Here is a 27,506-nt window from a genome sequence, read left to right as displayed (position 1 = left end):
GCCTTCAACAAATTAAAAGGTAACTGCTTCAGAATATTATTTTCTGAGATGTCAGTTCTTCCTATTGCAGTCCAAATCTAGTTAATATCTAGTTACCGTAATATTTACTAAAAATAAATAGACTGTTAACTTTGCAAGGAATATAGCACTTTGCAAGGGAATTCTGTCCAGAGTTTAGTGAAAGAGGTGAAGCTCGGCTTACTTCCATCATCCAATCACGTGCAAGCAAAATTCTGTTTATTTTTTTTATTTTACTTACATGTGACTGAATATTTTTTGCAATGAGAAATTTCACCACATTGAATGAACTCTGAAAAAAAACTTCCTTTGCAAAGCGGACAGTCTAACTTCCTTTAGTAAATCAACTCTTCTGCCTTAGAAGGGTTGACACGTCTTTTAAACACAGTTTGAGCTTTTTAGTTCTTTTTACGCGTAACCAGATATTTTGTCAAAAAAATCACTTAAAGAGGGGCCATCCTGCCAACTTAAAAATGTCAGGTAAAAGCACAGAAAAATCAAGCATTTTAAATGCACACTTGCAGTGTTTTTCCATTCCTTAAATTATTTTAATTACTTGCAATGTGCCTTTACATTTTCTAGAAACAGTCACCACTCAAGGAAAAGCACCGCTCACTCCTGCTGTATGTCACAAACCTCTCCTCTTCTGGGAGTGTCTAATTACCCTCTGTGCTTGCCCAGCTTATACATCCCTCCATTCCCCTTTTTACATAACCTTTTATGTAACTGCTGGGGGAGGAGTGGAGGAGAATACTATAGAGTGTAGAGATTGTCATTTGAGTGGCAGTTCTAAGTCTACTGGGGCTGAAGACATCACACCCAAGATGGCAGCACCCAACAGCATCCTATGGCTTATGGCTGATTTCTCAAGGGAGGTTTTACAAGTAAATAACTTGCATACAATTTGTTAAATGCACATAATCTATTGGGAAGGCTGTTGTTGAAATAAATAATCTGATGTATCTTTAAAAATCCATTCAAATGGAAAAATTGTTGCTATGAATACTCTTATTACTGAAACTGTATACAGTAGAACACTATGTAACATTTAATGTAGTATTTGATTTTTTAGCTCATTACTGCAGCACTCCTGAATCTCCTCCACATGGATTCATTGTCAGCCAGACAGGTGGGCAGCTGAACAGCATGGTCCGCTGGGCTTGTGACCGAGGTTTTAGGCTCATTGGAAAAGGCACTGCTGTCTGTAAAAAAACTCCATATGGATATTACACCTGGGATGCTCCTGTGCCGGCTTGTCAAGGTAAAGAGATACAAACATTTTACAAATGGGTCATTATCATTTTGTCCATCCTTTAAAAAAATCAAATCTCTCTAATATGAAACATATCATTTAACCACATGCTGTATAATATATATGCCTGAATATACAGTATATACTGTGTATATGTGTGTATACTGTGTAAATCTAACTATGGACGAACAAAGGGACAGAGTGATGACCTCATCAGTATGCTGCTGCTATTTAATTGACCAATCACAGGCTTAAGCAAATCTTAGACCAGGCAGTTATTGCACAACGGCAGAGCAACCTGCAGACCTGGCTGTGATGCTTGAAACAGATTAATATAGTTTCAATATAAAAATGTACAACTGTGGCATTCCATGACTACATGAGGTATATTATGATCATCTCCTTCCGTCACCTTTGGTTGGAAGGTGTACTGTTACATTTTGTATAGTAGGTAATAAAATGGAATCATTATCATATCAAGAAGTCTGCTTGTATTAGAGGGAGAACTGGGTTATACTGCCATCTGCAGGAGGACTTGGACACTAGCAAACCAAAATACAGTGATCAGCTCCATCTAGCCTCTCACACTCCCAGCATGCTCTAGTTTTTTTGCTAGCATCTTAGGGGAATTGATGTCTTCTCCCTTCTGAGAAAATCTTTGCCGTTTTTTTTTTCCTGTTATTAATATTTTTTGCTAGCCATTTTTTTTCATATATTTAAGATTATATTTCTTTAATCAAGCTTCTACTACACTGCTGGAGCTAGTCTGTATGCACAGCTAGCTGGAGTGGTGTATCCATAGCTTTTGAGGTTGTACACAGCCCCATTGTTCTTGAACAATGGTGGGGCTAGCCTGGATTGTGACCTTTGAGCTCTGCATTGTCGCGATTTCAAGATCTAAGTCTAATCTGTTAACTGTTGAGTACTTTCTGGGTTCAGAGCCATGACACAGCCTCAGGCGTTACTGAGTCCCTAAGGCCACTTTCGCACTGAGGTGTTTTATCGCTTAAAAATAGCACCTGCAAGGCGCCTGTAAAGCACCTCTCCTCTCACTTCATTAAAATGAATAGGCAGTGCTGCCAAAGCTCCTGCAAAGCTTTTTGGCATTGGCGCCACACCGGCGGTATTAACCTCTTCTTCATCCCCTAGTGGGGATTAAAAATGCCCTACTAGCAGCCTAGTCCAAGTACTAGGAATCACCTTGTGAATTAAACTGTTGGGAGCCATTATTACCCCTGTTTTTTTTAATTGGTTTATCGTGGAAAGGGTTAAGCATTGACATAATACCACAGGTGTAGTGTGTGTGTGTGGTAACACATTCTTACCACTGCTCCTTATCGCAGGGGACAGATGTTTGACACCCACCAACAATGACCTTGTCACCTCCAGCAATTAGAACCTCTCATGCTTCCATAAGTCAGTTCATGAGTATTCTTGGCCTAGCTTTGTATCTTGAGTTTTATTGTCTCTGCCTTGCAGTGCAACAAGTCAGATCCTAGACACGCAAGTAACAGTTCCACTGTAGCGGGTCCTAGAATGCACCTGTTTTTAAGGATCCCATTGACGAATGCTTGGAGATTTTACTTTTATTGGCCCCTGTATTGCAGCACTGCCCTGCAGTGCCCTGACAAGTTGTAGTAAAATTGTACAAAGGCCATAACAAGAAAATGTATTTCCCTGTAAGCGTATTCCCTAAAAGCAGAGCATTTTGAGCTCCTTCCAGCAGCTCTGAACTACTTCATAGATGGATTACTGGATGTCTCCCATCTTATTGCATATATGAGTTGCCTGTCAATGGACATGCAGATGATTCTTTGGCTCAAATGTCGTGCTGCAGATCAAATGTCAAAAAAAGTGGTTGCTAAACTTGCTGAAGGTCTGTCATAACCCCCTCCTTTAGGGAGAACTTCTTGCTTCAGGAGGCATCAAGGATGCATATTTGCATGTCCCCTTTTATTCAGCCCAACAGCATTTTCAGACATTGGAACGATTCAGTTTGATCTTGACCTTTTAGGGTCAGCATTTTTGGTTAGTCTCCTTTTTTTTTTGCCAAGAGAAACTTCTAACTCTCTGCTCCTAGACTCAGATCTTCAGTCCAGGAAACTGCTTTACTCTTCAATTCTGTATAAGAGGCCTGTGGCTAAGGGTAGCCTCATTTTAGAAGGTCCCGTTTGCCTAGTTCTACACCAGAACACTAGTGATCCTGTCATCATGGGAAATATAGGTTCATAACAATCCAATTTACCTGACATCATAGACCAGGTTATCTCTGCTCTGGTGACTCAGGAATCAAATTCAGTAGTTGGCGAAAACCCTTCATTCTCAAAACAGATGGCAGTCTGAGATACCTTATTTATGAAAGGGACCCTGGAGAAATCCCATCTACCAATCAATAATCTGGAGTTCCATACAATTTGGTTGCTCCAACAACAACACCGAACACTTTGACAAAGAGGGCCACATGATCAGGATCTAGTCAGACAACTTCATAGCAGTAGCGTACATCATCCATCCAGGAAGAGCAAAAAGTCTTAATGATTCTGTCTTGGGCAAAGCTTCTGGCCTTGTCCATTTTTTACACCCAGAGGTGTTCAAGAACGCAGGTGGGGGATGCCAAATGTGAATCACTTAGTGGCCAGGTTCAACAACAAAATGGAAAGGTTTGTCTCCAGGTATAGAGAATCTCCAGTGGAAGCAGTGAATGTTCTGATGGCTCCATGGGATCAGTGCCTTTTTTTAACCTTAAATGTGTTCCTCATCTGCTCCATCATATTGAGATGGAAGGGAATACTGGTGATCCACATAGCTCAGGATTGAACTAAGTAGATGTGGAATTCAAACCTGATAAGACTTCTGGCAGATGATCAGTGGGCCTTAAAGGATTGTTAGGACCTTCTGTCTGAAGAAACTGTTTACCATCCTGCTTCACAGGCACTGGCTTTAACAGCATGACTGTTGAAGTCCAATCTTGAGGAACAATTTTATCTCCAGATCTGTAATTCCCACAATAGTAAAAGCCAGGAAGTCTACTACCGCCTATCTTTGCACATGGAAGGTATATTTTACTTGGTGTTAGGAAAGAATCTACCATCCCAGGAAATACTCCATTGTGTGAATCTTTACCATTTTGCAATCAGGCATGGATCAACAGTTGGCTCTGAGTACCATCAGCGCTAAATCTCAGCACTTGCTGTCACGCACCTGGTCAGAGTGCTGCGAGGGCTTCCCTTGCAGGTAAGTGTAGAGCATCCCTGATGGTGGTAACAGGGAGTACTATGCTCAGAGAAGCGGGGGTTGCCAGCTGTGACAGGCTGAAGTAATGAGGAGAATGAGGAGATGTCAGCTGGATGGCGGCTGACGAGCAGGATTCACTGCTGGGGAGGAGTCCCTTAGGAGTACCAGGTTAGACATGGAAGAAGGGAGATACAGGAGCAGAGTCAGGAGCCAGGCCAGAAGTCATGCACAGAATATGAGCCAGTAAGGCAGCAAGCAGAGTCAGGAGTCAGCAGGGTCATACTGGTAATCAGGCAGCAGCGGACTCAGAAGAGCAAGAGGGAGCTGAAGAGCAACTAGTGGCTGATGCTGCTGGCTTTAAATAGGACACCAGGTGCCAGAATCTGTCACACATTGTGTGCGCCTTGCCAAATTATTATTTGCGGCCGTTCGTACCCATATGCGCATGTGCTTTAGCACTGGCAAATTTATATGTGCCAATCTGCGATTCAGCTGGGTATTAGCAGATGTGCCGGTTCTTCTGAGGACTGTTCTTTGACACTTGCCATCTTGCCATTTTGTTCCCATGACCATTAGCCTCCTATTCTTTAAATAAGAACTTTGGTTAGGATGTCTCTCATGTGGTTCCCCTTGTGTATTCACCTGTTACTCAGTGGGATCTGAATTTGGTTTTCTTGGCACCTCAAAAAACAACTTTTGAACCTATCAGGGATATTCCTCTATCCACTTTTAGCCACAAGGTAGCTCTGCTTGTTGCCATCAACTTTAGGAATTGGGTGTCTATGATAAGGGCTTGCCCTGTAAAGCACCCATTTTACATAAGCATGTGGTGGTGTTGATGCCTAGAGCCATCTTTCTATCAAAACAGGACATTGTTCTTCAATCCCTTTTCTGAATCAGAAGGAGAAGGACATTTCTCTGTTTATTTTACTGCTTCCATTAGAAAGAAAAAAATATATATGTTTTTGTCATTCCTGCACAGTGCTTGTGCTGTGTAATCTGCCCCCTCTAAACGATAAAACATCCCCCTGATCCCTCCACTTCCTGTATCCCCCTCTTTGCACTGACCACGAAAATCAGGGCTGCTGAGCCCTGACCACCATGGTCAGAGTACATCCCTTCATCATATGCAGCTATCCTCTCTGCTCTCAGCTCTCCCCCTCACCCCCTCCTTCCTGCCTGTCATCTCTGTGTCTCTGTCTCTGCCCAGCACAACCCACCGTTATTCTTAAAGATAACAAGTTATAAATTGTCACTGCCAGCCCCTCTATAATAGGCAGGCATAGTAAACTGTATAAATCTTTTACATAAACAAGGCTTGTAAATACAAAAAAAAAAAATTGGATGGAGTACAGCGCTCAGGGTGTTTGCACAAAACAATCAACTAAAGGGTTAAAAATAAATAAAAATAAAAATAAAAATAATGATAATGAAATTGATTAAAAGGATCGATTAGTTTGAGATAAAAATCACAAAACACATTGGGGATATACAGTATGACTGTTCATAATCAAAAATCCATGATAGGTTCAGTCCCAGCAAAAATGCCTAAAAAGGCTGTGATTGATGAAAATGAGGAACTGATGTGGTTGAAGGCAGTAGTTCAGGGCTGCTATCCAGGAGCGAAGCCAGCTCGGTGTATGCAAGAGAAAGACAAAAGAGGGAAGCGCCTCTGAGTATGCTGCTTTTAATTTAAAACATAAAAATATATCCAGCACTTACATCATAGTAATATGGTGCAGTCGTGGAAGCTGGCGTGCATCTGTAGCAGACAGTCCGCAAAGCGTCAGAGCTGGGCAGCCGGAGAGAGCCGGGGAGAGAGACGGCTGAGTCCATTGCCCAGCAGCGGCACAACAACTAGGACTCAGCCGTCTCTCTCCCCGGCTCTCTCCGGCTGCCCAGCTCTGACGCTTTGCGGACTGTCTGCTACAGATGCACGCCAGCTTCCACGACTGCACCATATTACTATGATGTAAGTGCTGGATATATTTTTATGTTTTAAATTAAAAGCAGCATACTCAGAGGCGCTTCCCTCTTTTGTCTAAGGCTTGTAAATACAGATGACTTCCGGACAGTTTCCAGGGCTACTGCACGAGGGGTTGATCGGCCATGTGATCTTCCCGTCTGATGTCAGAGGAAGTGCAACTATGTGTCAAAAAAAGGGTTTGAGTGGGGTGGCATTTTATATCCCTCAGAGAAGTGAATAAATATAATAATACCAGAGATAAAAAATATAAACAACTTTTTTTTTCTTACCATATGGCAGTAATATCAAACAGATTCAAAATATGAAATAAAATCAAGTTACAGTTTTGAGAATTTGAAGTTCCGCGTGATATATATACTTGTAACAAAGTTTATAATTCATTAAATACATATTTAAAGTCATTCTTTCTTGGTAAGTGCATCCTCTTTTAATATATATATATATATATATATATATATATATATATATATATATATATATATATATATATATATATATATATGTATATATATATATATATATTATATATACAGTATATATATTTATAACTATCTTAACATAATTGCATAATACATCTCCCTTTGTACTTTATTGACACATAGGATACCGCTGTTCATATATGCACCTATATACATAGTTGGAAGTGTTCGTTTAATGCAATGCAATATCTAGTCTGTAATAATGATTTTATTTATGGCTTTAAATATGTATTTAATTCATTATAAACTTTGTTACAAGTATATATATATTTATATATGCCTGTTCCCCTTCCTCTTTTTTTGTTGTTTTCCCCCTTCTTTTTATTTATTTATTGAATGAACTAAATATGGTATTTTTTTTGAAAACTGAAATGTTTTATACAATGTTCACATTTTCCAACATACAACAGACAAAGAATGGAAAGGACACACGTTATGTTAAGTGGTATACAGCAGGTGGATTATCAACATACAATGTCACACATAGTGAAGCAGGTTTGAGGCACGATGAACAGAAAAACAGTGCAAGTCAGAAACCAGACAATAAAGTGTGAGTCACTGCTCTACATGACCACTAGATTTGTACCCATTCAAGTGTGTGTCAATAACAACAAAAAAAAATATATATATATATATATATATATATATTTATATATATATATATATATATATATATATATATATATATATATATATATATATATACACACGTAGAGCCGAGGAGGCTAGAGAGCGGGGATAAAGGAAAGAGGAGAGATTAGAGGGGGAGAGGGTAGAAGGGAAGAGGACCTAAGTCTTCTCACATCCCGGAAACATCAGCTCCGTGTCAACTGGCAATGGGAGTTTCCAGGATATCCCACCGCTCCCATATTCGGTTGTGCGTCTCAAGGGAATTATTTAGGGAGGCTGTCATATATTCCATCCGTTTGACGTCTCTGATCCTGGAGTGCAACTCGACCAACGAAGGGGTTCCCTCCATTTCCATTTCAGGGCTATCAAGCATCACCCAGCTGTTAACACTTGGGCCAAGAGTTTTTTAGAGTATTTAGAAAAGGAAGGAGGTGGGAGGCCCAAGAGGAACAATTTAGGGTCAAGTGGCACCCAGGAACCAAAGATGGAGTAGAGAAGAGAGTGCACCGTCTGCCAATAGGGAATGATCAGTGGGCAAGTCCAATAGATATGATAAAGCGTCCCCACCTCTTTACAACAGCGCCAACATCGGCGATCTGCCGATGAGTATATAGAATGGAGCAGATCAGGGGTTTGGTACCAGTGAAGGAGAATCTTGTATTGATTTTCTTTATATAATGTACAGACATAGCTCCTAGAGGCCTGAGACCAAATAAATTGTCATGATTTCAGGGGTATATGCTCACCCAAGGCCTGCTCCCATTTACGCATATAGGCATGTCTAGGACCGGCTGGCAACATATCTGTAACCAGGAGTTGGTAGGTGCGTGATATCATACCTTTAGGGGACGAACCCTCTAGGCAATACTTCTCAAACTCGGTCAAGGGGAAGAATTGCAGGTTCGGAACTAGGGACTGTGCAAAGTGGCGGATTTGTAGGTAACTAAAGAAGGCTTGTCTGGGTAAATCAAAAGCATCTTTCAGGTCCTGGAAGGACCTCAAAGTTCTGGTTCTGGTATCCACCAATTGACCATACTGGAACAGGGCCCTATCCATCCAGACTTGGGACATCTGTGAGGTCAAGCTATCTTGTACGTTGGGAGTAAATAGAAAGGAAGTGACCAGGGAAGCATCGGAGGTCAGCTGGTAGGTCAATTTAGCATGTCGCCATAGCATTCGTAAGAGCACCATTGGCCTTAGCAATTGGGATCTACCAAGAGGCACATCTGTACTCCATAGCATAGAATCTAAATATGGTATTTATATTTCTCTATTAACACATTTTCTGTTTTTAGAGTATATACAATATTTCACTGTGCTACTCCCAAAGGAAGTGGAAATCCGTGAAACGCGTAGGCCATATTTTTCTTAGATGCTTGGGAATCGCACACCCTGAACTTCAAATTCTCAAAACTGTAACTTGATTTTATTTCATATTTTGATTTTTTTTGATATTACTGCCATATGGTAGGAAAATAAAAGTTGTTTATATTTTTTATCTGTGGTATTAGTATATTTATTCACTCCTCTGAGGCACATATAAAGTCCCGCCCCGCTCAAACCCTTTTTTTTTACACATAGTCGCATATTCTTAGGGAATGGTGCCTCAGTAGGAGCCTCTTGGTATTTCACATACACCCCAACCCCTACACATGATGTCAGAGGAAGATCTCGACCCCTCTTGTACAGTGGGCGTGAGTCATGTGACCCACCTGAAGAAATCACTAAACAAGTATTTACAAGCCTAGTTTTTAGAAAAGTGTGCTATGCCAGGCTCTAATAGAGGGGCTGGCATAGACTTCATAATATGGATTAACAAACACTTTAACGGATCAGGTTTCACCCTTTTCTGTTAAGATGCACTCTACTAGGTCTATGCGTGTTACTTTGGCTTTTCAGCATCAGGCATCCGTTTCCCAGATTTGCAAGGCTGCTACTTCTATTTGCACATTCTCTAACTTTTACCAGGCATTGGGTCCTTTGGGCAGCTCTTTAGTTGCAGGCAACATAAAGTCCTGTTACTGTTGTGTGGGTCAGTTAGTGTTCTGTTAACTTTCCCTAATTTGAACTGCTTTCAGGTGGCCAAATTTACCTTGAATTTCAATTTCCATCAATGAACAAAATGATGTTCTTACTGAAAAATCTTGTTCTTTAAGTTCATTGATGGACAATAGGTCCTACCACTCTGGGTCTATGATCTTGCTCCTGATATTGTTTTTTTTTTTACAAAACAGAGGCATACTGGAAGTGGGAGGGATTATACCAGTTTGTTTACTGTTTTTTTGTTTGCCAGTATCCATATGCTCCTGTAGGCAGAAGTATAGCCCAATTGTCTTGATACTGTGTATATATATATATATATATATATATATATATATATATATTATGCACATTGAGAATGTTATTCACATGCTGGCAGTGCACTGAAGAGCCAGGCTTCTGCCCTCACACACAGCACAGTGGATTCGTTTTCAGTAATCTGACATACCTCCTGCACGATGCTGCAATCAACAGTAATCCTCAGGTAGAGTAAGAGTGTTGATCATGGTGCAGGAAGTATCAGGATGTTGTGTTGTGTGTAAGAGCAGCAGTTGGCTGTCCATGGGAGTGCCAACACAGGGTATTATATTGTGATGCAGCATTTAGTAAGTAAAATAAGTGCACATTGTAAAAAAAAAAAAAAAGCATATTTAATAACAATGCAGTTGTAAATTAATTATAGTAATTGGCTTTAATATTATAACGCAATAGCTAAATCTATGCATTTAAAATATATATATATATTAATGTTGTTTTTACATAAATAATGACATATGTTTTAACATGCTCATTTGTTTCAGCAATATCATGTGGGGTTCCAAAGGCCCCTGTATATGGAGGCATACTGGCAACTGATTACTTAGTGGGTACAAGTGTCACTTATTTTTGCAGCGACGGATTTAAGTTATCATCTAAAGAGCTCACTACAGCTGTATGCCAGCCAGATGGCACATGGAGTAATCATAACAAAACACCTCGCTGTGTAGGTAAGCAAAAAACAGAACTTCATTCATTAGCTTTATAAAGTTATAGTAAAGATAATGTCTGTAAGGTACTAACATAGTTCCCTCTAACGTAAATATTTATAGTGAGGGCATAAAGGTAATAAAAAAATGTAATTCTTGCGTGGGTATAACATTAAAATATTTTTTTTGTGGGAAAACTGTAGAAATAATGTCAATAGACAACATACCAGATATATACATTTAAATTGATTTAATAATTGTACTTAATGGAGTCATTAGTTCCACACTTTGCACCCATGCGGGGCAACGGGTCTAAAGCAGCTGTATACAAGCTGGAATAAAAATCCCAGTAAGGTGGTGTGTGTGCCATTCACATGGCTGGATCTACCTTAAGGTGCAATAGGTGTGAGCCTAAATGAGGCAGAGGGAAGTAAGTAGATTTTCCATGTACACTTATTGGCAACGCATTTCCCACCATCACTAAAAATAGACATCTCGTATATAAGCTTTTTTAATCATTATTGTAATATTCAAAGTCAGGTTAGGATCAGGGTGTGTTTTGTGCAGTAAGGTTAACACTAATGGAAGGGTGTTACTTAGGGTACAACAATTTGTGTGCCTACAGGATCCAGTGATTGAAACCTTGTGCACATGTCGTTTGCAGTGCACAGCTGGCCTCCACAGTATAAAGAGAAGATTTACATGGCTGTACCCACTATGGAAACATTTTAAAAAATAACAAAACTTAGACTTGTGTTGAAAGTGATATACTGTACCTTTAAATACCTTTTGTCTTGAGAAATGGAAAAATGGTTGTAGCAATATGGGATTTTGTAGGTGCCATACACAGAGAATATTAGAAAAGCCAAAACTACATTTTATTGATATACAAGGCTACAATTCAATAAAAACTAGAAAGTATAAACACATCTCGGTTACACTGTCATAGTATTTTCACAAATATAGCAGTATCACAGTCATGATCCCAACATGTTTCACCTATCAAGGCTTCTTCAGGGGGTTTTGATGACCACTGCAGCTACCACATGCAAAAGTCTCTGTTTGTAGGCAATATTTATTATTTGTAGTGCTATGGTGACTCCTTACTAAGCGGTCTCTTAAAGAGGGTGCTTGCCTAAACGTAATCTCATGGTGTATCTTAATATATCGTAATATATTTGCTGACAATAGGGTCAGCAGATAGGAGGGGCCAATACTTACAAAAAATGCCTCTTATTTTTATTTTTTTAACAATAATGTTTTTATTGCAAGAGAAAAGAAAATAACAGTTTTACAACTGCACCAGAATAATAACATTTGTACAAATACTTATTTGCACAATACGTTTAGTAATGAGTATATAAAATAACTAAAGTAGTTGTTGGGTAATAATCACTGTAATGTAGATTGGTATTGCAATCGATAAACTTGGTGTTATAGCCTTGATAAAACATGACCTATCGTCAATGTTAAACCTTAGGTTGCATATTATCTGATTATTTGCTCAAGGTTATTTAATCATTATACACTCTATGCATGTATATTCTACATAAGATACAGAGTAATGATGCCAACTTCCACTTGGCACTTTGTGAGTTCTGTTCACCCACGTTAGTCAGTGGCCTTTGACTATTTGAGGTATGGGAGACTCCTCAAAGTGAAGACGTGGTGTAAGAAAGGCATTTTACATTTTTTATAATGAGGGTTCTTCAAATGTTTTAAAGGTAGAATTTAAAAATTGTATTCTTAAAAATAAAAATAAAAATATTGAAGAGGTAGAATTTAAATTATTGTATTCCTAAATTATTAGACAACTTTGTGAAATGCTAAATAATTAGAGCTTAAGTGGGTCATTAATTGCATGAATTGGTTTTGTCACATTTCATGATGTAATGGATGCTTGGGCTTCTAAACTGCTAATCTAATGAAAATATGTAAGTTGTCTTAAAAGCACTAACATGCTCAAGTAGGTCCTGCCTGATGAATCAGGTTCATAGTAATCCCTAACACTATTTCATTAAGCAGCCATTACTAAACTCTAGATGGACCTACTTCCACGATGCACATTTTGGCTGTTAGTGAATCAAGTCGTTAATGTAGCTTTCATCCAAAGTATATTTTTTTCGTATTATCACCATCAGAAAGGGGAGCTTTGCAATGTGAATAAGGGATACAGAGCTGATAAAATGCAGCTCACAGTAAATGCATTCACCATCAAGTCGACTTTGCTTCTCGCACTTTAGATAAACTTTGAGTATTGAAAAAAAAACGTAAAAAACTTCTGAGAGCAAAGTTTCTTATGTTCTTTTGTTCAATCACACTTTTTTCTTCGATCTAACAAGTAAAACTTTTTTTTCGCTGAAAGCATGTACTGATTTAAAGTGGAACTAAACCCATAAATTTAACAGTTTTAAAAAAAAACTGTTATATTGCCAGCATGCTGGGAAGGCTAACTGTCACATTTGCTTGTGTTGTCAACCAAACTGTCAAACCATCAACTGGCTTATGTCATAAGTGATCACATGTGCAGTATTATGGCAATTTCAGATAAAACAGAGGCTAAAATGGCAGCTTCCTTAGCTGAAAAGGATAGGAGGGTTTAGTTCCACTGTAAAGAAAAACTTTACTCACCTTCAATCCATCAATGCGCCATCCCAAAACTACCCAATGGCCGTTGACATATTCGGATGGCTTCCGGGTCTCGATCACTGGCCAATGTCAATGGCCAGGCTGGGATGATGCCAGTCTTGGCATTTGCGGTTTTGTGCAGTGAGCTGGTAGGAGTAGCTTTAATGCAGACAAGACAAAGAATTTTTATTTTACATTAAAATCCTTCCTGTTCACCCATGTTTTGTTTTTGGACTAAATTTCCACTTTAAGTGTTGAGTGTCTACTTTTCCTACACAGGGGAAGGCAGTTTCCTTTATGGGGGGGGGGGTATCAAGCAGGCTCTTACAGTAACACAATGTCAAACAATAAGACACACAAACCCTAATTCTGTATTTTGACTGTCACATATTATTTAATAAACCATTATAAAAAAAAAAAAATTACACCGGTGTTCTAACACCCCCAACCAACCATCAGCTGTTTTTTTTTTCTGCAGAATCTGCATGGGTATTTAAAGGGTAAAATATGGAGAAATGAGCATGTATTCAAGAGATGTACTAAATATGTTATTTTGAATGGATTTTGTCCTGGCATATACTTAAACAGCTAGGCCCGGATTCACAAAGCACTTGCGTTTATGTATCTCCAGATACGCTGCGTAAGTGCAAATATGCGCCGTCGTATCTGTGCACCGTACCCACAAACTAAGATACACCTAAAAACAGGCTTCATTCCACCGATCTAACTTGCCTATGCCGGTGTAGGGTGGGCGCATATTTATGCTGGACGCATGTGGCGCTCCCATTGATTTTCTATTCAAATATGCAAATGCGGGAGATATGCTGATTCACGAACGTACGTGCAGGCAACGCAGGCTACGAGTGGTGCGCGTAAGTTAAGCCCTATAAGGAAGGTGTAACCCGGCAGCAGACATGCAAAGGGCTGCATCAAGGAATACAAGCCGGCGTATTTTAAGTAGTTTACGTTGGACGTGAATATGACTAGGCGTAGGTTACGTCACGCCGTAGGCAGTGATCCGGCGTATCTTAGGCAGTAGTTCTGACATGTTTGTGAGCATGCGCACTGGGATGCGTCCACGGGACAGTGCATGCGCCATTCGTTATAGGTATCTGTCTGGCGTTCGGTCCATCATTTGCATGGGGTCACGCCTCATTTGCATGGCTCAAGCCCACTTCCACCTACGCCGGCTTACGCCTAGGAAACCCAGCACAGCTTTGGGAGCAAGTGCTCTGTGAATTCCATGCTTGCCTCTCTGCGGTGCATCGGCGTAGTGTACAGGAGATACGCTACGGCGGCATAAATGTGCGCCGCTGTCTGTGAATCCGGGCCCTACTGTTTTGTAATTCCCACCAGGTTTGACCAACAAACCTATTACAAAATAGATATTAGTGAACTGGTGAAAAACATATTTCAATATCTGCAAAGTGGGTAAAAAGGGTAGCACACAGACATATCTACAATTTAATCCCTTATTTGCTTTATTGTTAGTCCCAGGTTACTACTCTGCTTCGTCATACTTTTATATGACCATTTACCTACTGTAGACTCCTGATTTTGGGTTGAGACCCTTTGATACCTTAAAGTAGATTGTTAAAAGCAACAATCCTCATTCTTCTCCTTGTAAAGACAGGAACATTGTACAGCTAGTTGGCTGCTTCATGCAGTACAATGTGATCAATCCCAGCATTCACTTTCTGAAGACCTGGAGGTTTGATAATGAATTCACTTTCAGAAGGAGAGGGAAAGGGAACCAATTTACAGAATGACCTCCAGGAATGCTTTGTTTAACTGGTAAAATACTTCAATTTTAGCAATTAAAATAGAAAGAGATTAGGATTCAGGCTATAAAGGGAACCAGATTGACTGCTGCTTGAACTGTGTTCTGGTGTTCAATTCCTGTATTTTAAAAGCTCAGTCCACTTACAAAATAATATTTCAGCATTAGCTGGAGTTTGGGGATAAAGTCAACCACCTTGAAGTCTCGTGCCTCCTGTTGCATTTTCTATACTAAAAAATAAACAAGGAGGGCCCCTCTTGTAATTTAGAATTTAAAACCCAAATGCAGAGATATTACTACTGGAAATCCCTATTTAATATACAGGCTGTGTGAAGCCACCCCAAGAACTCTTCAATATCTACCAAACATTGTTTACAGTAACAGAGAGTCGGAAAGAAGAAAAAACGGTTTACAGTAACAGAGAGTCAGAAAGAAGAGAACTTATAGTGATTTCTCTAAATAGAAAGGTACAACATCAAAAGCAGTATTTTTTTCTGCCTTTTCCTTTATGTCCCAGTGAGACCATGCACATCACTTCTTATGTTGGTGTCACTGTGACAGGAAATAAGGGTAAATCTCCAAAAATGGTGTCAAGGACACAAGTAAAAACCAAATAAAGAATGTAAATGTACTACACTCTGTTGAGCACTATGACAATAGTTTTGGTTTGAGTTTTGAAAACTAAACTGGTTTTAAGTAAATTCTCATATTTTATTCTTATGTTTACTCTTTATAAAAAAATATAAATTTTGACTATCATTTCATATGCTCTTTTACACCATGGGGTTGATTTACAAAAGTGAAATAGACTGTGCACTTTTGAAAGTGCAGTTGCTCCAGAGCTTAGCAGATGAGGTATAACTTCACTTTACAAAGGATATGCAATCATATGCAAGGAATATAAATTAAAAAAATGAATTTTTACTTGAACATGATTGGATGATGGAAGTCAGCAGAGCTCTCCCTCATTTACTAAGCTTTGGAACACCTGCACTTTTAAAGTGCACCATCCATTTACCTTTATTAAATCCACCCCTAAAAGACTTATTATTACCTACTGATAGTTGTGCCCTACTTTCTATTCTAAATTATAATTTAATTATTTAGTGGTTGTGGAGTCACCAAACTTTAATTTTAAGTATATCCTATATTGAATGGGTCATGTCACTTTCTGACATAGCTTGCAATATACCACTTTTATGATTTACATTTTTTATTAGTTAAATCAGATTAACCACAAAATATTTATATTACCAATAAACATTTAAATTTCATTTAAAGTTCACACTTAAGGAAAAAAATATATAAATGCACATATTTTTGCGGGATAAAACATGCATTTTTTTTATTCTTTTTATCACAGAAGTCTGCAAAGTATTGCACCTGCAACCAGTGAATTGCAAGTGCAAATGTAGGCTCCTGTAGTGTCAATAGACTGCAAGTCAGGTGGCAGACAGGACTTGCAATTTCTTCACTCACAGATGACTGTGAATGAATGAATGAATGAAGCAGCTGTGCAGGTGAAGCCTCTTCACATTTTAAAATGTTATGGCAACTGCAGGTAAGAGGAACCCCTGCCTGCTGCCACAGGGGGAAGAGGCCCAGGGGTGAGAGGGGTACTGGAACTTATCCTTGGTGACAGTGGTAAGCTTATCCTTTAATACACACTGCACTCATAATGCAGTGTATTATGGGTATTCTAAAGAGAGATCACAAGATAATATTTCAGGCTTTATCTGTCTAATTGGCATTACATGTGGCCTATCTGAACTGAACAGGAAGTAGAGGAAAAGTAATTCCTTTGACTCAGGGATATTGATTTACTAAATGAGTAGAGATTGCTTATACTTTAAAGTAAATGTTCACTTAGTTTAATTAATAAGGTCAAACCATTATGTATTTAATGGAAATACAATATATTGTCCATTTTTAAGTGACCCTGTTCTATACAGAATTTATTTCAACTAAGCTCATACCTGTGAAGAAGAGATTGAGTTCTTAAAGTTGAATTCCATTCATACCGTAACTAAGTCTAAATCTACTCCCACCCCTGTTCTAAGACTATTCTATATACCCTGTAAAAGAAAAGATGTCTATACTTACCTATTATGGAGCAGCTCCGGTCCACTCACATGATCGGGTCCCAACATGGGCTTCAGTGTAGAGGGGAGGCAGCAATAACAGCCACAAACCCTGGGTGATTACTTTTTTCTGCTGTCCCTCTGCACTAAAGTCAGTGCTGGAAACCAGTCATGTACCCAGACAGGGGTGGCTTCAGAGTAGGTAAATATCAGCATCTTTCCTTTTACAGGGTAGATAGAATAGTCTTATATTGGCGGTGAGAGTACATTTAGGCTTAGTTAGGGTTTGACTGGAATGCCACTTTAATTCTCATGCCTGGCATGATGCTGAACACCACACCCATAACTAGAATTGGCCCCCCAAAAGTCTGCTGGGAGACCAATACTTCCATGAGTGTCAATCTGAATAGTCCACCACAGTGCGTGCATCAGAAAACAGTGCCATAACATCAGATGGAGCAATCAATCAAAACTTAATTGTTTTTTACAGTTATGGGATTAGTTGCATCTTAGCATGTTACAGGGTCACTTTAATGAATAACAAAGGGGTCTGTTGATGCTTTATTTTATTTCCAAAGTCTGTGTTTTATTAGGGAAAACAATAATATACCTTTAACTTTGTCTCCAATTAAATCTTTAAAGTTGCACCAAGGTGTTCGTAAGGGAGGTAGCTATTTTAATTTACATAATTACTTCTAGATATATATGGTCACTCATGTACTCTGCAATTGTTAACTGTAATTTTCAGTAATTTGTTATTCCTGGATTAATCGGCTGAACCAGGAACATTCCTGTTTTTTTGTTACTGTAAAATGATTTTTTTTTATTCTTTTAAAGTTGTAACTTGCCCCAGCATCAATTCTTTCACCTTGGAACATGGAAGGTGGCGTATTGTCAATGGATCCCACTATGAATACAAGACAAAAGTTGTCTTCAGCTGTGATCCTGGCTACTTTCGTTTGGGACCTGCTTCTATTCAGTGTCTTGCCAATGGGACTTGGAGTTGGAGAAATGAGCGACCTCACTGCCAAAGTATGTATAGAAGAATAATGAATTCAGATACACAAACAAGGAACATCAAGCGCAGCCATGAGACAAATATTCACAGCTGTGCTGAGTCATTTAAAATACATTTATGTATTAAAGACATTCAGAAGCAGCAATTCCAATAAACAACATTTTATTAGAATAATTAGAGATAAATGTATTGTGCTGACATTGTGCTGACTTTGAGTTTTCCAAATATTAAATGTAGTGTCTTCACATTTTACAATGCTGTCTTTGAAGCAGTCAAGCTCATTTGAAATTCCATGTATAACCTTTATTGACCTTGGAAAGCCCCTAGAAAGAGCTTCAGACCATTCAACTGTAACATCTAAAAAAGCCAATGCACAGCACTTGTCTGCAGAACTGTAAAAATAGCTATACACAGTATATAATTTATACAAGCCATATTTATTTATGTATTTATTTATTTATTTGTTTTTTATTCATTTAAACTGTGCAATCTAGCATTCCATTTTACTAATTAAAAAAACTATTTACCTTGTAAAAAGAATTCTACCAGCGTATGTTAAACATTGGTGGCAGTGTTATGTGCCCTGTTATACTAAAAGGGCAGGTTCCTGAATGTACAGACCCCCAAGATACAGACTGACAGTCAAGCAGTTGACATTTGTCAGAAAGCATGGCCTCTTTGAAAATACTTGCTTGGCTTGGCTTCTGTAGGTCATGCATTATTTTTTTTCTTTCCTTTTACGTGGTTAGGTACTGAGTTGTCAGTTGTCATGGCTTTACCAAGCTTAGCAAACAATGAGCCCATGTGTACAATCGGGCATGTGTGATCTATGTGTAGGGGGCTGCACAGTCTAACTGGTCTCAATTGTAAGCTAAAGAGCAAGCTATTCAATAAATGGCCAACTATGGTTTCCTACATGATAAGCATTGTTGAAGATGAAACTAATAAAAAAAGAAGGAAGTGAATTTTATATTTCTCCCAAAATGCCAGTACTTGGAACCCACTCACCACAAAATATTCCCCTCCCCATCAACCAATACTTAAGGTGCCCTGCTACTCTGTCAAGCCCACTGAGTCTGAAGAACGAAAGCCTGTGCATTCTTGAGATTCTCTATTCTGGCCCTGATATGACAGGACTGAGTCGATCATCTAGTACCAGTGCTTTCACATGAGAAGAAACAGAATATGTTGCATACTCCAGGTGGAGGAATATGGAGCAGCAAGGGTGTGAATGAACGCTATGTGCTGTTGGTGCTTTGCCATGGCAAAGAACAAGAATTAATTAAATTATGAGATTACTGTCTATAATGGCATATTCCTCTAAAGCCATAAATACAATGGAGTACAACTGAAATACAAATGTGTTGAATGGATGGGTCAATGAATGAATGAGTGAGTGAACGCGTTGTTCCTATATTTTTGTATTAATCCACACTAATTACTAAGAGATTTTTTTTCTTATTTTAGTTACATCCTGTGGAGATCTCCCTGTACCACCAAATGGGCAAAAAATTGGAACTCAGACAACATTTGGCTCCACAGCAATATTTACATGTGACACCAGTTACATGTTAGTTGGGTCAGTTGTGCGAGAATGCCTATCTTCTGGACTTTGGAGTGGGACAGAGACTAGGTGCTTAGGTAATATATTGTTTTGTACTTCCTTTTTCCTTTTCTCTTTACCAGTTTCCCAATAATTATCACTTGCTTGTTTAGATATAAAGAACACCTTTTGTTAAAAGCACAAATTTTGTTATGCTGAAATCAATGGGAAGTTCCAAAGCAGCTTGAATGAAGTTAATGCAGCTTAGAAGGTTGTCAACTGTTGGTCACATGCAACTGCCAATGAACTCTGAGTGATCTCAGAAGTCTTTCAAATTGATCTCAAATGCAGGATGAAAGTACTGGAAAACATACTTGCATTTGCCATTCAACACATCCCCTAAAGCTGGCAACACATGTTGTAATCTGATTATCCTTTTGATTTTCCAAAACCCGGCGCAGCACTAGATAACTGCTGTACATATATAGAACATCACACAATTTTTTTTGTTAGTAAAAATAAAGGAATGAGCAGGGGTATCTCTTGTCCATTTATGTGGTGGGGTGGTGGGCGAGGTGCAGTATCCAGGAAAGTTTTTCATTGCTAAAGGCGGCTTCCAGATTCTGATAAGCCCTCCACCTGCAGACCCTAACAAATACCAGGCCAGGGTTATGGAGAGGAGGCCTTTGTCCTCATCAATACCCCCCCCCAGTAGGGTATCTTATCCATGTTGAGCGCATTATTATTATTATACACAATTTATATAGCGCCAACAGTTTATGCAGTGCTTTACAATGTAGAGGGGGGACAGCACAATTACAGTACAGTTAAATTCAGAAGGTACAGGAGAGCCCAGCTTGTAGAGCTTACATTCTTAAGGGAGGGGGTAGTGGTACAAAAGGTAATAGCTGCAGAGAGTAATTTGATGGGGGTGGCTCTGGGACATTTGTTAGGTGGGTGTGAGATAGGCTTCCCTGAATAAATGAGTTTTCAGGGATCTCTAAAGGTGGAGAGGTTAGGTGCTGATCGGACATACCGGGGCAGGGAGTTTAAGATTATGGGAGAGGCTCTGGAGAAGTCCTGAAGGCGAGCATGGGAGGAGGTAACAAGGGAGCTAGAGAGCAGGAGGTCCTAGGAGGAGTGGAGGGGATGATTTGGGTGATTTGGGGCCAATGTTGTAAATGGCTTTGTATGTTGTGGTTAGCATTTTGAATTTTATACGGTGGGGTAGGGAAAGTCAGTGAAGGGATTGGCAGAGAGGAATAGCAGTCACAGATCGGTTAGTGAGGTGTATTAGTCTAGCAGCAGAATTCATAATAGACTGAAGGGAGGATAGCCTACGTAAGGGTAGGCCATTAAGGAGAGAGTTTCAGTAGCCAAGGTGGGAAATAATCAAGGAGTGAACAAGTTGCTTTGTGAGAGCATGTGGCCTTCTACATGTCAGAAGGGGGAGACTCACACTCCCACACCTTTACTGACAGTCAAATTGCATGCTCAGTTAGAGGTCTGTAAGAATTTTTGGAGGGACCCCATGCCATGTTTTTTTTCTTTATTTTGTATGGAGTCCTCCAATAACATACCAGACTTTCATCTAGGATCAGGGTCTGGTAGAGATAAAGGGAATATGTGGCTACTTTGCTTAGAATTAGAATAAAGCAGCTAGAAGATGTCATTTAAACAGAATGTTTTTTTTTCTTTGTAAATGTAATGCCTTGTACACACAATCGGAATTTCCGAAGGAAAAAGTCAGATGGCATTTTTTCATCAGATATTCCGACCGTGTGTGACCCATCAGACTTTTTTCCATTGGGATTTAGAAAGAGAACAGATGCACCACTTCCCAGGCTAGTTAAGGGTTTCCCACAGCTTGAACGGAATTCCGTTGGAAAAATCCATTGGAGTTTATCCCGACGGAAAATCTAATCGTGTGTACAAGGCATTCTTTTTGCTCTAGTCCCCCATGCCATTTGTTTGTCTATTAACTTAGAAAATAGCCACTACTGTTTTTTATTTTTTTTACTTTTGATTCCTATTGACATTAATCTGTTCAGCTTTGACACCCAAACTTCAGTGAAGTTCATCACTGAAGTATCATCACTAATTGTAAGCATAGAAAAACACAGATGGCAAATAGGCCTAGCTCATTATCCTCAATACAGGTATATAACAAACCCATGTTTGCATCATAGCTTTAACATAAAATCATCTGCTTAAGTCCATATGCGTAAATCCACAATACTTGTAGACACATTGGCTAAAGTGTTTCAAGGTTTCCCTCTTCTTCAGAGCTATTTATGATTAGGTTAATCTCAGTGTTGCCAGTAGTAGTAACGATGAGAGTGTCAGTAGGCATACCTCATCTAGAATAAGTAAGGAGCTCCTTACCTATACTATGTACTATATAACAATTTGGACCTAAGCAGATGATGTTATGTTAAAGCTATGATGCAAACATGGGTTCACCTCCGTTTTATATTAGTCAGTTAGTTAGTTAGTGAGGAGTGCATTATCCACATACATTAACATGTCAGGATAAGAGTTTGACACCACATTGGGACTTTTTCACACAGTGCAGTAGAGTGAAAATTGTGGCATTTTTTTGAATCATCACTAATTGTAACATGTAGGCCTTGCTTTTTGAAATGTCATTGTAGAAGACACATGGGTGATGATTTACTAAAACTGGAGAGTGCAAAAGCTGGTGCAGCTGTACATGGTAGCCAATCAGCTTGTAACTTCAGCTTGTTCAATTAAGCTTTGACCAAAAAAAAATTAAAACTGCAAGCTGATTGGTTTCTCAGCATAGCTGCACCAGATTTTGCACTTTCAGTTTTAGTGAGATCAGCCCCATTGGGTTTCCCTTGCTCATTCTTTACTGTGTGTTATATTTCTTCCAAATTTCTGGTGTGGGAACACAATGTTCAAGCCTGTAAAATGTCTGAAAACCTAAAGTGTAGAATTGCGTGCATGCTGGCAAATTTTGTTCCCCATGGTATTGGGAATATAATTCATAGCATAGTAGTCAGTCCTACACTAGACTATTACACACAGACAATTTACTGAAGATAGCTGGATACCTAAAGTAGCTGATTTAGGTGACAATTATACAGCTTTGGCTTGCAGATATTTTGCAAACTACAACTGGTTAAGCAGGATCTGGGTCCCCAATCGATCATTAAAGCGGGGGTTCACCCTGTTAAAAAAAAAAAAAATGTTTTTTTTTATTATTCCATTACTTTCGGCATCGTAGCGCGAGCTACGGTATGCCGGTCCTAAATTTTTAATCCCCGTACTCACTGTGCTATCGTTGATTGAAGAATCCGGGGAATGGGCGTTCCTATGGTGAGAGAAGGTGATTGACGGCCGGCCCTGGCACGTCACGCTTCTCCGGAAATAGCCGAAATAGGCTTGGCTATTCACGGCGCCTGCGCATAGCCTGTGCGCAGGCGCTGTGAATAGCCGAGACCTACTCCGGCTGTCTTCGGGGAGCGTGACGTGCCAGAGCCGGCCGTCAATCATCCTCCCTCTCCATAGGCACGCCCATTCCCCGCGGGAGTCGGATTCTTCAATCAACAATAGCACAGTGAGTACGGGGATTAAAAATTTAAGACCGGCATACCGTAGCTCGCGCTACGATGCCGAAAGTAATGGTATAATGGGGTGAAGGAGGGTGAACTACCGCTTTAAACCCAAATGATAGACTATAGGCAAATTAATTGTGAAACAACAATAATTAAAAATAAATGAAGCTCAAGTAAACAATTATGTGGCCTATTTATAAAGGATTCATATTGTACAGTGAATGTTTATTGGGCATTTATCTATCTGTATTTTATGAAATTCACCAATTGTTTTCAGATGATTTGTCCTGTTTTCAAAAGAAACTCACTACTGTATTTACCCATCAGTTTCAAAGAGGAATCACCCATTACATTTAACAAGATTCACCTACCAGCAGTCTTATAAAACATAATAGAGAGATTCCAATAACAAACAAAACTCATTTTCAGAACAAATAAAACAACAATATCAAAATAATTTTTAAAATAAATGATCCCTACAAAAAAATAAAATAAAAGTGATATTAATGGCAAATGTTTTTTTAACTTGTGTTATCAAACAGCATAAATTGTATATGATATAACAGACATTCCAAGTAAATTTCACAATATAAAACAAGTATCCATTCATAAAATTTGAGCTGAATATAAATGACCCACTTCCCACTTTAACTGCAGAATAGTATTAGGTGAATTGGGATGACATCTTTTTTTTTTTTTTGCACTGTCCTCATTTTTTAGTTCACTTAGGTAACGTAGCAGTGAGCATTGCTAAGATGGCCTGAAGGTGGATAAGAAGGTAGAAAATGTGCCAGGGCTTAAATAAAATCAGCTGCTTTCTCCTTCTTTCTGCAAAAAGCGGATAATCAAAGCCAATCATTTAGAGTTAGGAAGATATACATTATATATAACATAGCTTCAACCAATTTTTATTAGCTGAAGCTTAAACATTGTTTAGAATGTGTTATCTATGTAAGCATGAGCTATTTTAAATCTCTCTTGCCAGTTTAAATCTTATAACCTTGAACTGTTTGATTTTACTTTTGGTAATTGTAATTCTCCAACAGTAATTTGAAATGACTGTACTGTAAAATAAGTGCTATTTCTGTACATGAAACCTCTTACCCGTTTCTTCATGTTGTAGCTGGTCACTGTGGAACACCAGAATTAATCGTGAATGGTCAGGTCATTGGAGAGAACTATGGGTACCGAGACACTGTTGTTTATCAATGCAGCCCTGGTTTTCGCTTGATTGGGTCATCAGTGCGAATTTGCCAACAGGATCACAACTGGTCAGGGCAGTTGCCTTCTTGTGTGTGTAAGTAGACTTTTCATTAATTTATGTGTAGTATATTTCAACTTCAGTATACTAAATGTTGAATCAAGACTCCACTATATATTTCTAAACTGGTTGCATAACCCAGTTAAGTTCAGAAAAAACACAAAAAATATCTTATAGTAAGTCTTCCTTCGTTAATTTCTGAACAGCTGATTATTTAAAACTTTGCACTGAACATACCAATCTTACTATTATAGTTGGTTTTATTTTAGGTTTAAAGTGAATACATGGTGAAATGTGCTAATTAAAATATGTGTGGCGGAGATGACAGCTGTCACTACATACCTTTATGTTCCAGATTTAAAAGTGTAGCATTACCCACAACCCATCCCAAAGCAGCTATGGAAATAAAACATTTTCATGGTCTCTATTGACAGAACTACTTCTCCTTTATGTCAATTACAAAGCCTGATGACTGGTTGCTGAGGAACAGGCCTACTCTCCACAACTGGAGAGTTGAGACTCATATGGTTAGCTGGGTTGAAAAAAGGCACATATAATTCAACATATATCACATACATAAATAAATAAATAAATCCATATATATAGTACCCTCTACCCACAGTTAATCCAAAAGAAAGCATGATTAAATTTGCTCCAGTGGAAAAAAAAATTCTTCCTGATCCCCCCAAAGTAATGTGATATTTCCAGTAACATCGATTTCTGGTGTTAATTGTTGAGGTAGGGGCTCTAGGTTGCTCAGCGCTGTCATATCTGGAAAGTTAAGGTAGTTGAAGATGCTGCCACCAATGGCATGTGCATTTATTTCATAATTCCTGTTTCTGCAACAGTTTTCCTTTAACTGCTTGCCGACCAGCCGCCGCAGTTATACGGCGGCAGGTCGGCTCTGCTGGGTGAGATCACGTAGTTATACATCATCTCGCCGTTCAGCCAATGGGGGCGCGGGTGCCCAGCACTCACTCCTGATGCCGACGCGCATGCCGGCGGGCACGATCACCGCCGGGCACCCGCGATCGCTCCTTACAGAGCGAGAACTGGGAGCTGTGTGTGTAAACACACAGCTCCCGGTCCTGTCAGGGGAGAAAAGACTTATCGTCTGTTCATACAATGTATGAACAGCGATCTGTCATTTCCCCATGTCAGTCCCACCCCCCTTCAGTTAGAACACACCCAGGGAACATAATTAACCCCTTCCTCGCCCCCTAGTGTAAACCCCTTCCCTGCCAGTGGCATTTTTATAGTAATCAATGCATTTTTATAGCACTGATCACTATAAAAATGCCAATGGTCCCAAAAATGTGTCAAAAGTGTCCGAAGTGTCTGCCATAATGTTGCAGTACTGATAAAAATCATTGATCGCCGCCATTACTAGTAAAAAAAAATATTGATAAAAATGCCATAAAACGAACCCCTATTTTGTAAACGCTATAACTTTTGCGCAAACCAATCAATAAACGCTTATTGCGATTTTTTTTTATGAATAATTTGTAGAAGAATACGTATCGGCCTAAACTGAGTAAAAAAAAAAATTGTCGCTCTATTTTTGTTTATAGCGCAGAGGTGATCAAATACCACCAAAAGAAAACTCTATTTGTGGGAAAAAAGGAAGCCAATTTTGTTTGGGAGCCACGTCATACGACCGGGCAAATGTCAGTTAAACCGACGCAGTGCCGAATCGCAAAAAGTGGCCCGGTCATTGAGCAGCAATATGGTCCGGGGCTTAAGTGGTTAAAGTAGTAGTAAACTCTTATTTTAAACTTGTACGTACAGGTACGCATATAATAAGGGTTATATGTAGGTACAGTGAATATCTCCGAATCATGCGCCATTTAGGAGAGATTCACGTTGGCTCTAGCCGATTATGTCACTGTGCATATACAGTGGCCTCTGCATAAAGGGCACACTGAGTATGCTGTTTGTGGCAGAGAGTGCTGTGCCATGATTGTGACCCTGTGTGCATGTGCGGGAGGGAAGCCATCGCATTCCAGACATTCAAATGCCTGGGGAATGTAAACCCAGATTAAAAACCAAAGATAGAAACACCTGCAGCAGTCACTGCGTTCTGCTGGGGGACCCTGTTTAAAAGGTTTGTCTGTCCTAATGTGCTGGGATGTAGTGTATACTATCACATCCTGCAGGGGTCCTGGCTATATTTTCTAAACATAGTTTACTACCACTTTAAGTTGAACTGCATTATTGTTAATTATTGTGATTTGATTGCATGATTATGGATATTGGAATTTGCTACTACTGTTAAATACCACTGATGGCATAATACACATAGTTTCCTGGTGGTTTACAAGCTTCACTTAGTGTTACTAAACCCACAATAGTAAAATCAGGCTGTATATGCAGTACAGCATGCTTGTTATGCTCACTGTGGATCCTAAAGGGTTAATCCTCTGCATTGTGTAAAAAGGTTGTTTGATCCTGTCTTCTCTGATCCTCCTCCTCTTACATTGTCCCCAATACATCTCCTGATAAGAGCATTTGGAGTCACTCTGCACATGCTTAGTTTTGTGTCTATTAGTATAGATTTTTTTTTTCTTGGGGGGGTGCATGTGATCAGAACAGGGCCAATCAGCACTGTCCAGACAGAGGGTCAGGAGTCCTGCATCCCTTTTAAGTCAGTCAGAGTAGAATGAAAACTCATTCTACAAGCTTTAACCAGACACTGATAAAAGTAACAAGACTGTTTTATACTGCTGATGAGAAAAGGTATTTAGCAGTTTATATTTACAAAAATAATTAATTTCCATGTTCTGTGTACTGTGGGAGACCAGATATAGTGAATGCAGGGTTCTGGGTTTAGTAACACTTTCAACATCCATATTAATCAGGACTCAGTGTTTTTTTCAAACCAGAGACAAGGTACAAGTGTTTTTAGCTAAACGTTTGGTAACCCTCCACTTATACCCCCAAAGCTTTGTTGCTCTAATCTATCTCACCTTAGTTGCATACTTACATCTGTAGGGCTGCCGCAGCCTCTTC

General features: G+C 39.2%; 1 protein-coding gene across 1 annotated transcript in view; it reads left to right on the top strand.

Moving 5' to 3' along the window:
* Nucleotides 1–27,506, top strand: part of CSMD3 (CUB and Sushi multiple domains 3) — a 173,439-nt gene that overhangs the window by 15,739 nt on the left and 130,194 nt on the right. The window contains exons 4-8 of the mRNA XM_040354643.1: nt 1,091–1,279; nt 10,441–10,626; nt 17,932–18,126; nt 19,580–19,753; nt 24,360–24,533. Of these exons, the coding sequence (XP_040210577.1) occupies nt 1,091–1,279; nt 10,441–10,626; nt 17,932–18,126; nt 19,580–19,753; nt 24,360–24,533 (918 nt within the window). The remainder of the gene's footprint in view (nt 1–1,090; nt 1,280–10,440; nt 10,627–17,931; nt 18,127–19,579; nt 19,754–24,359; nt 24,534–27,506) is intronic.

Source organism: Rana temporaria, chromosome 5, assembly GCF_905171775.1.
Source record: "Rana temporaria chromosome 5, aRanTem1.1, whole genome shotgun sequence".
NCBI lineage: Eukaryota > Metazoa > Chordata > Amphibia > Anura > Ranidae > Rana > Rana temporaria.
The sequence above is the reverse complement of the archived record's forward strand: the minus strand, read 5'-3'. Positions and strand labels throughout refer to the sequence as shown.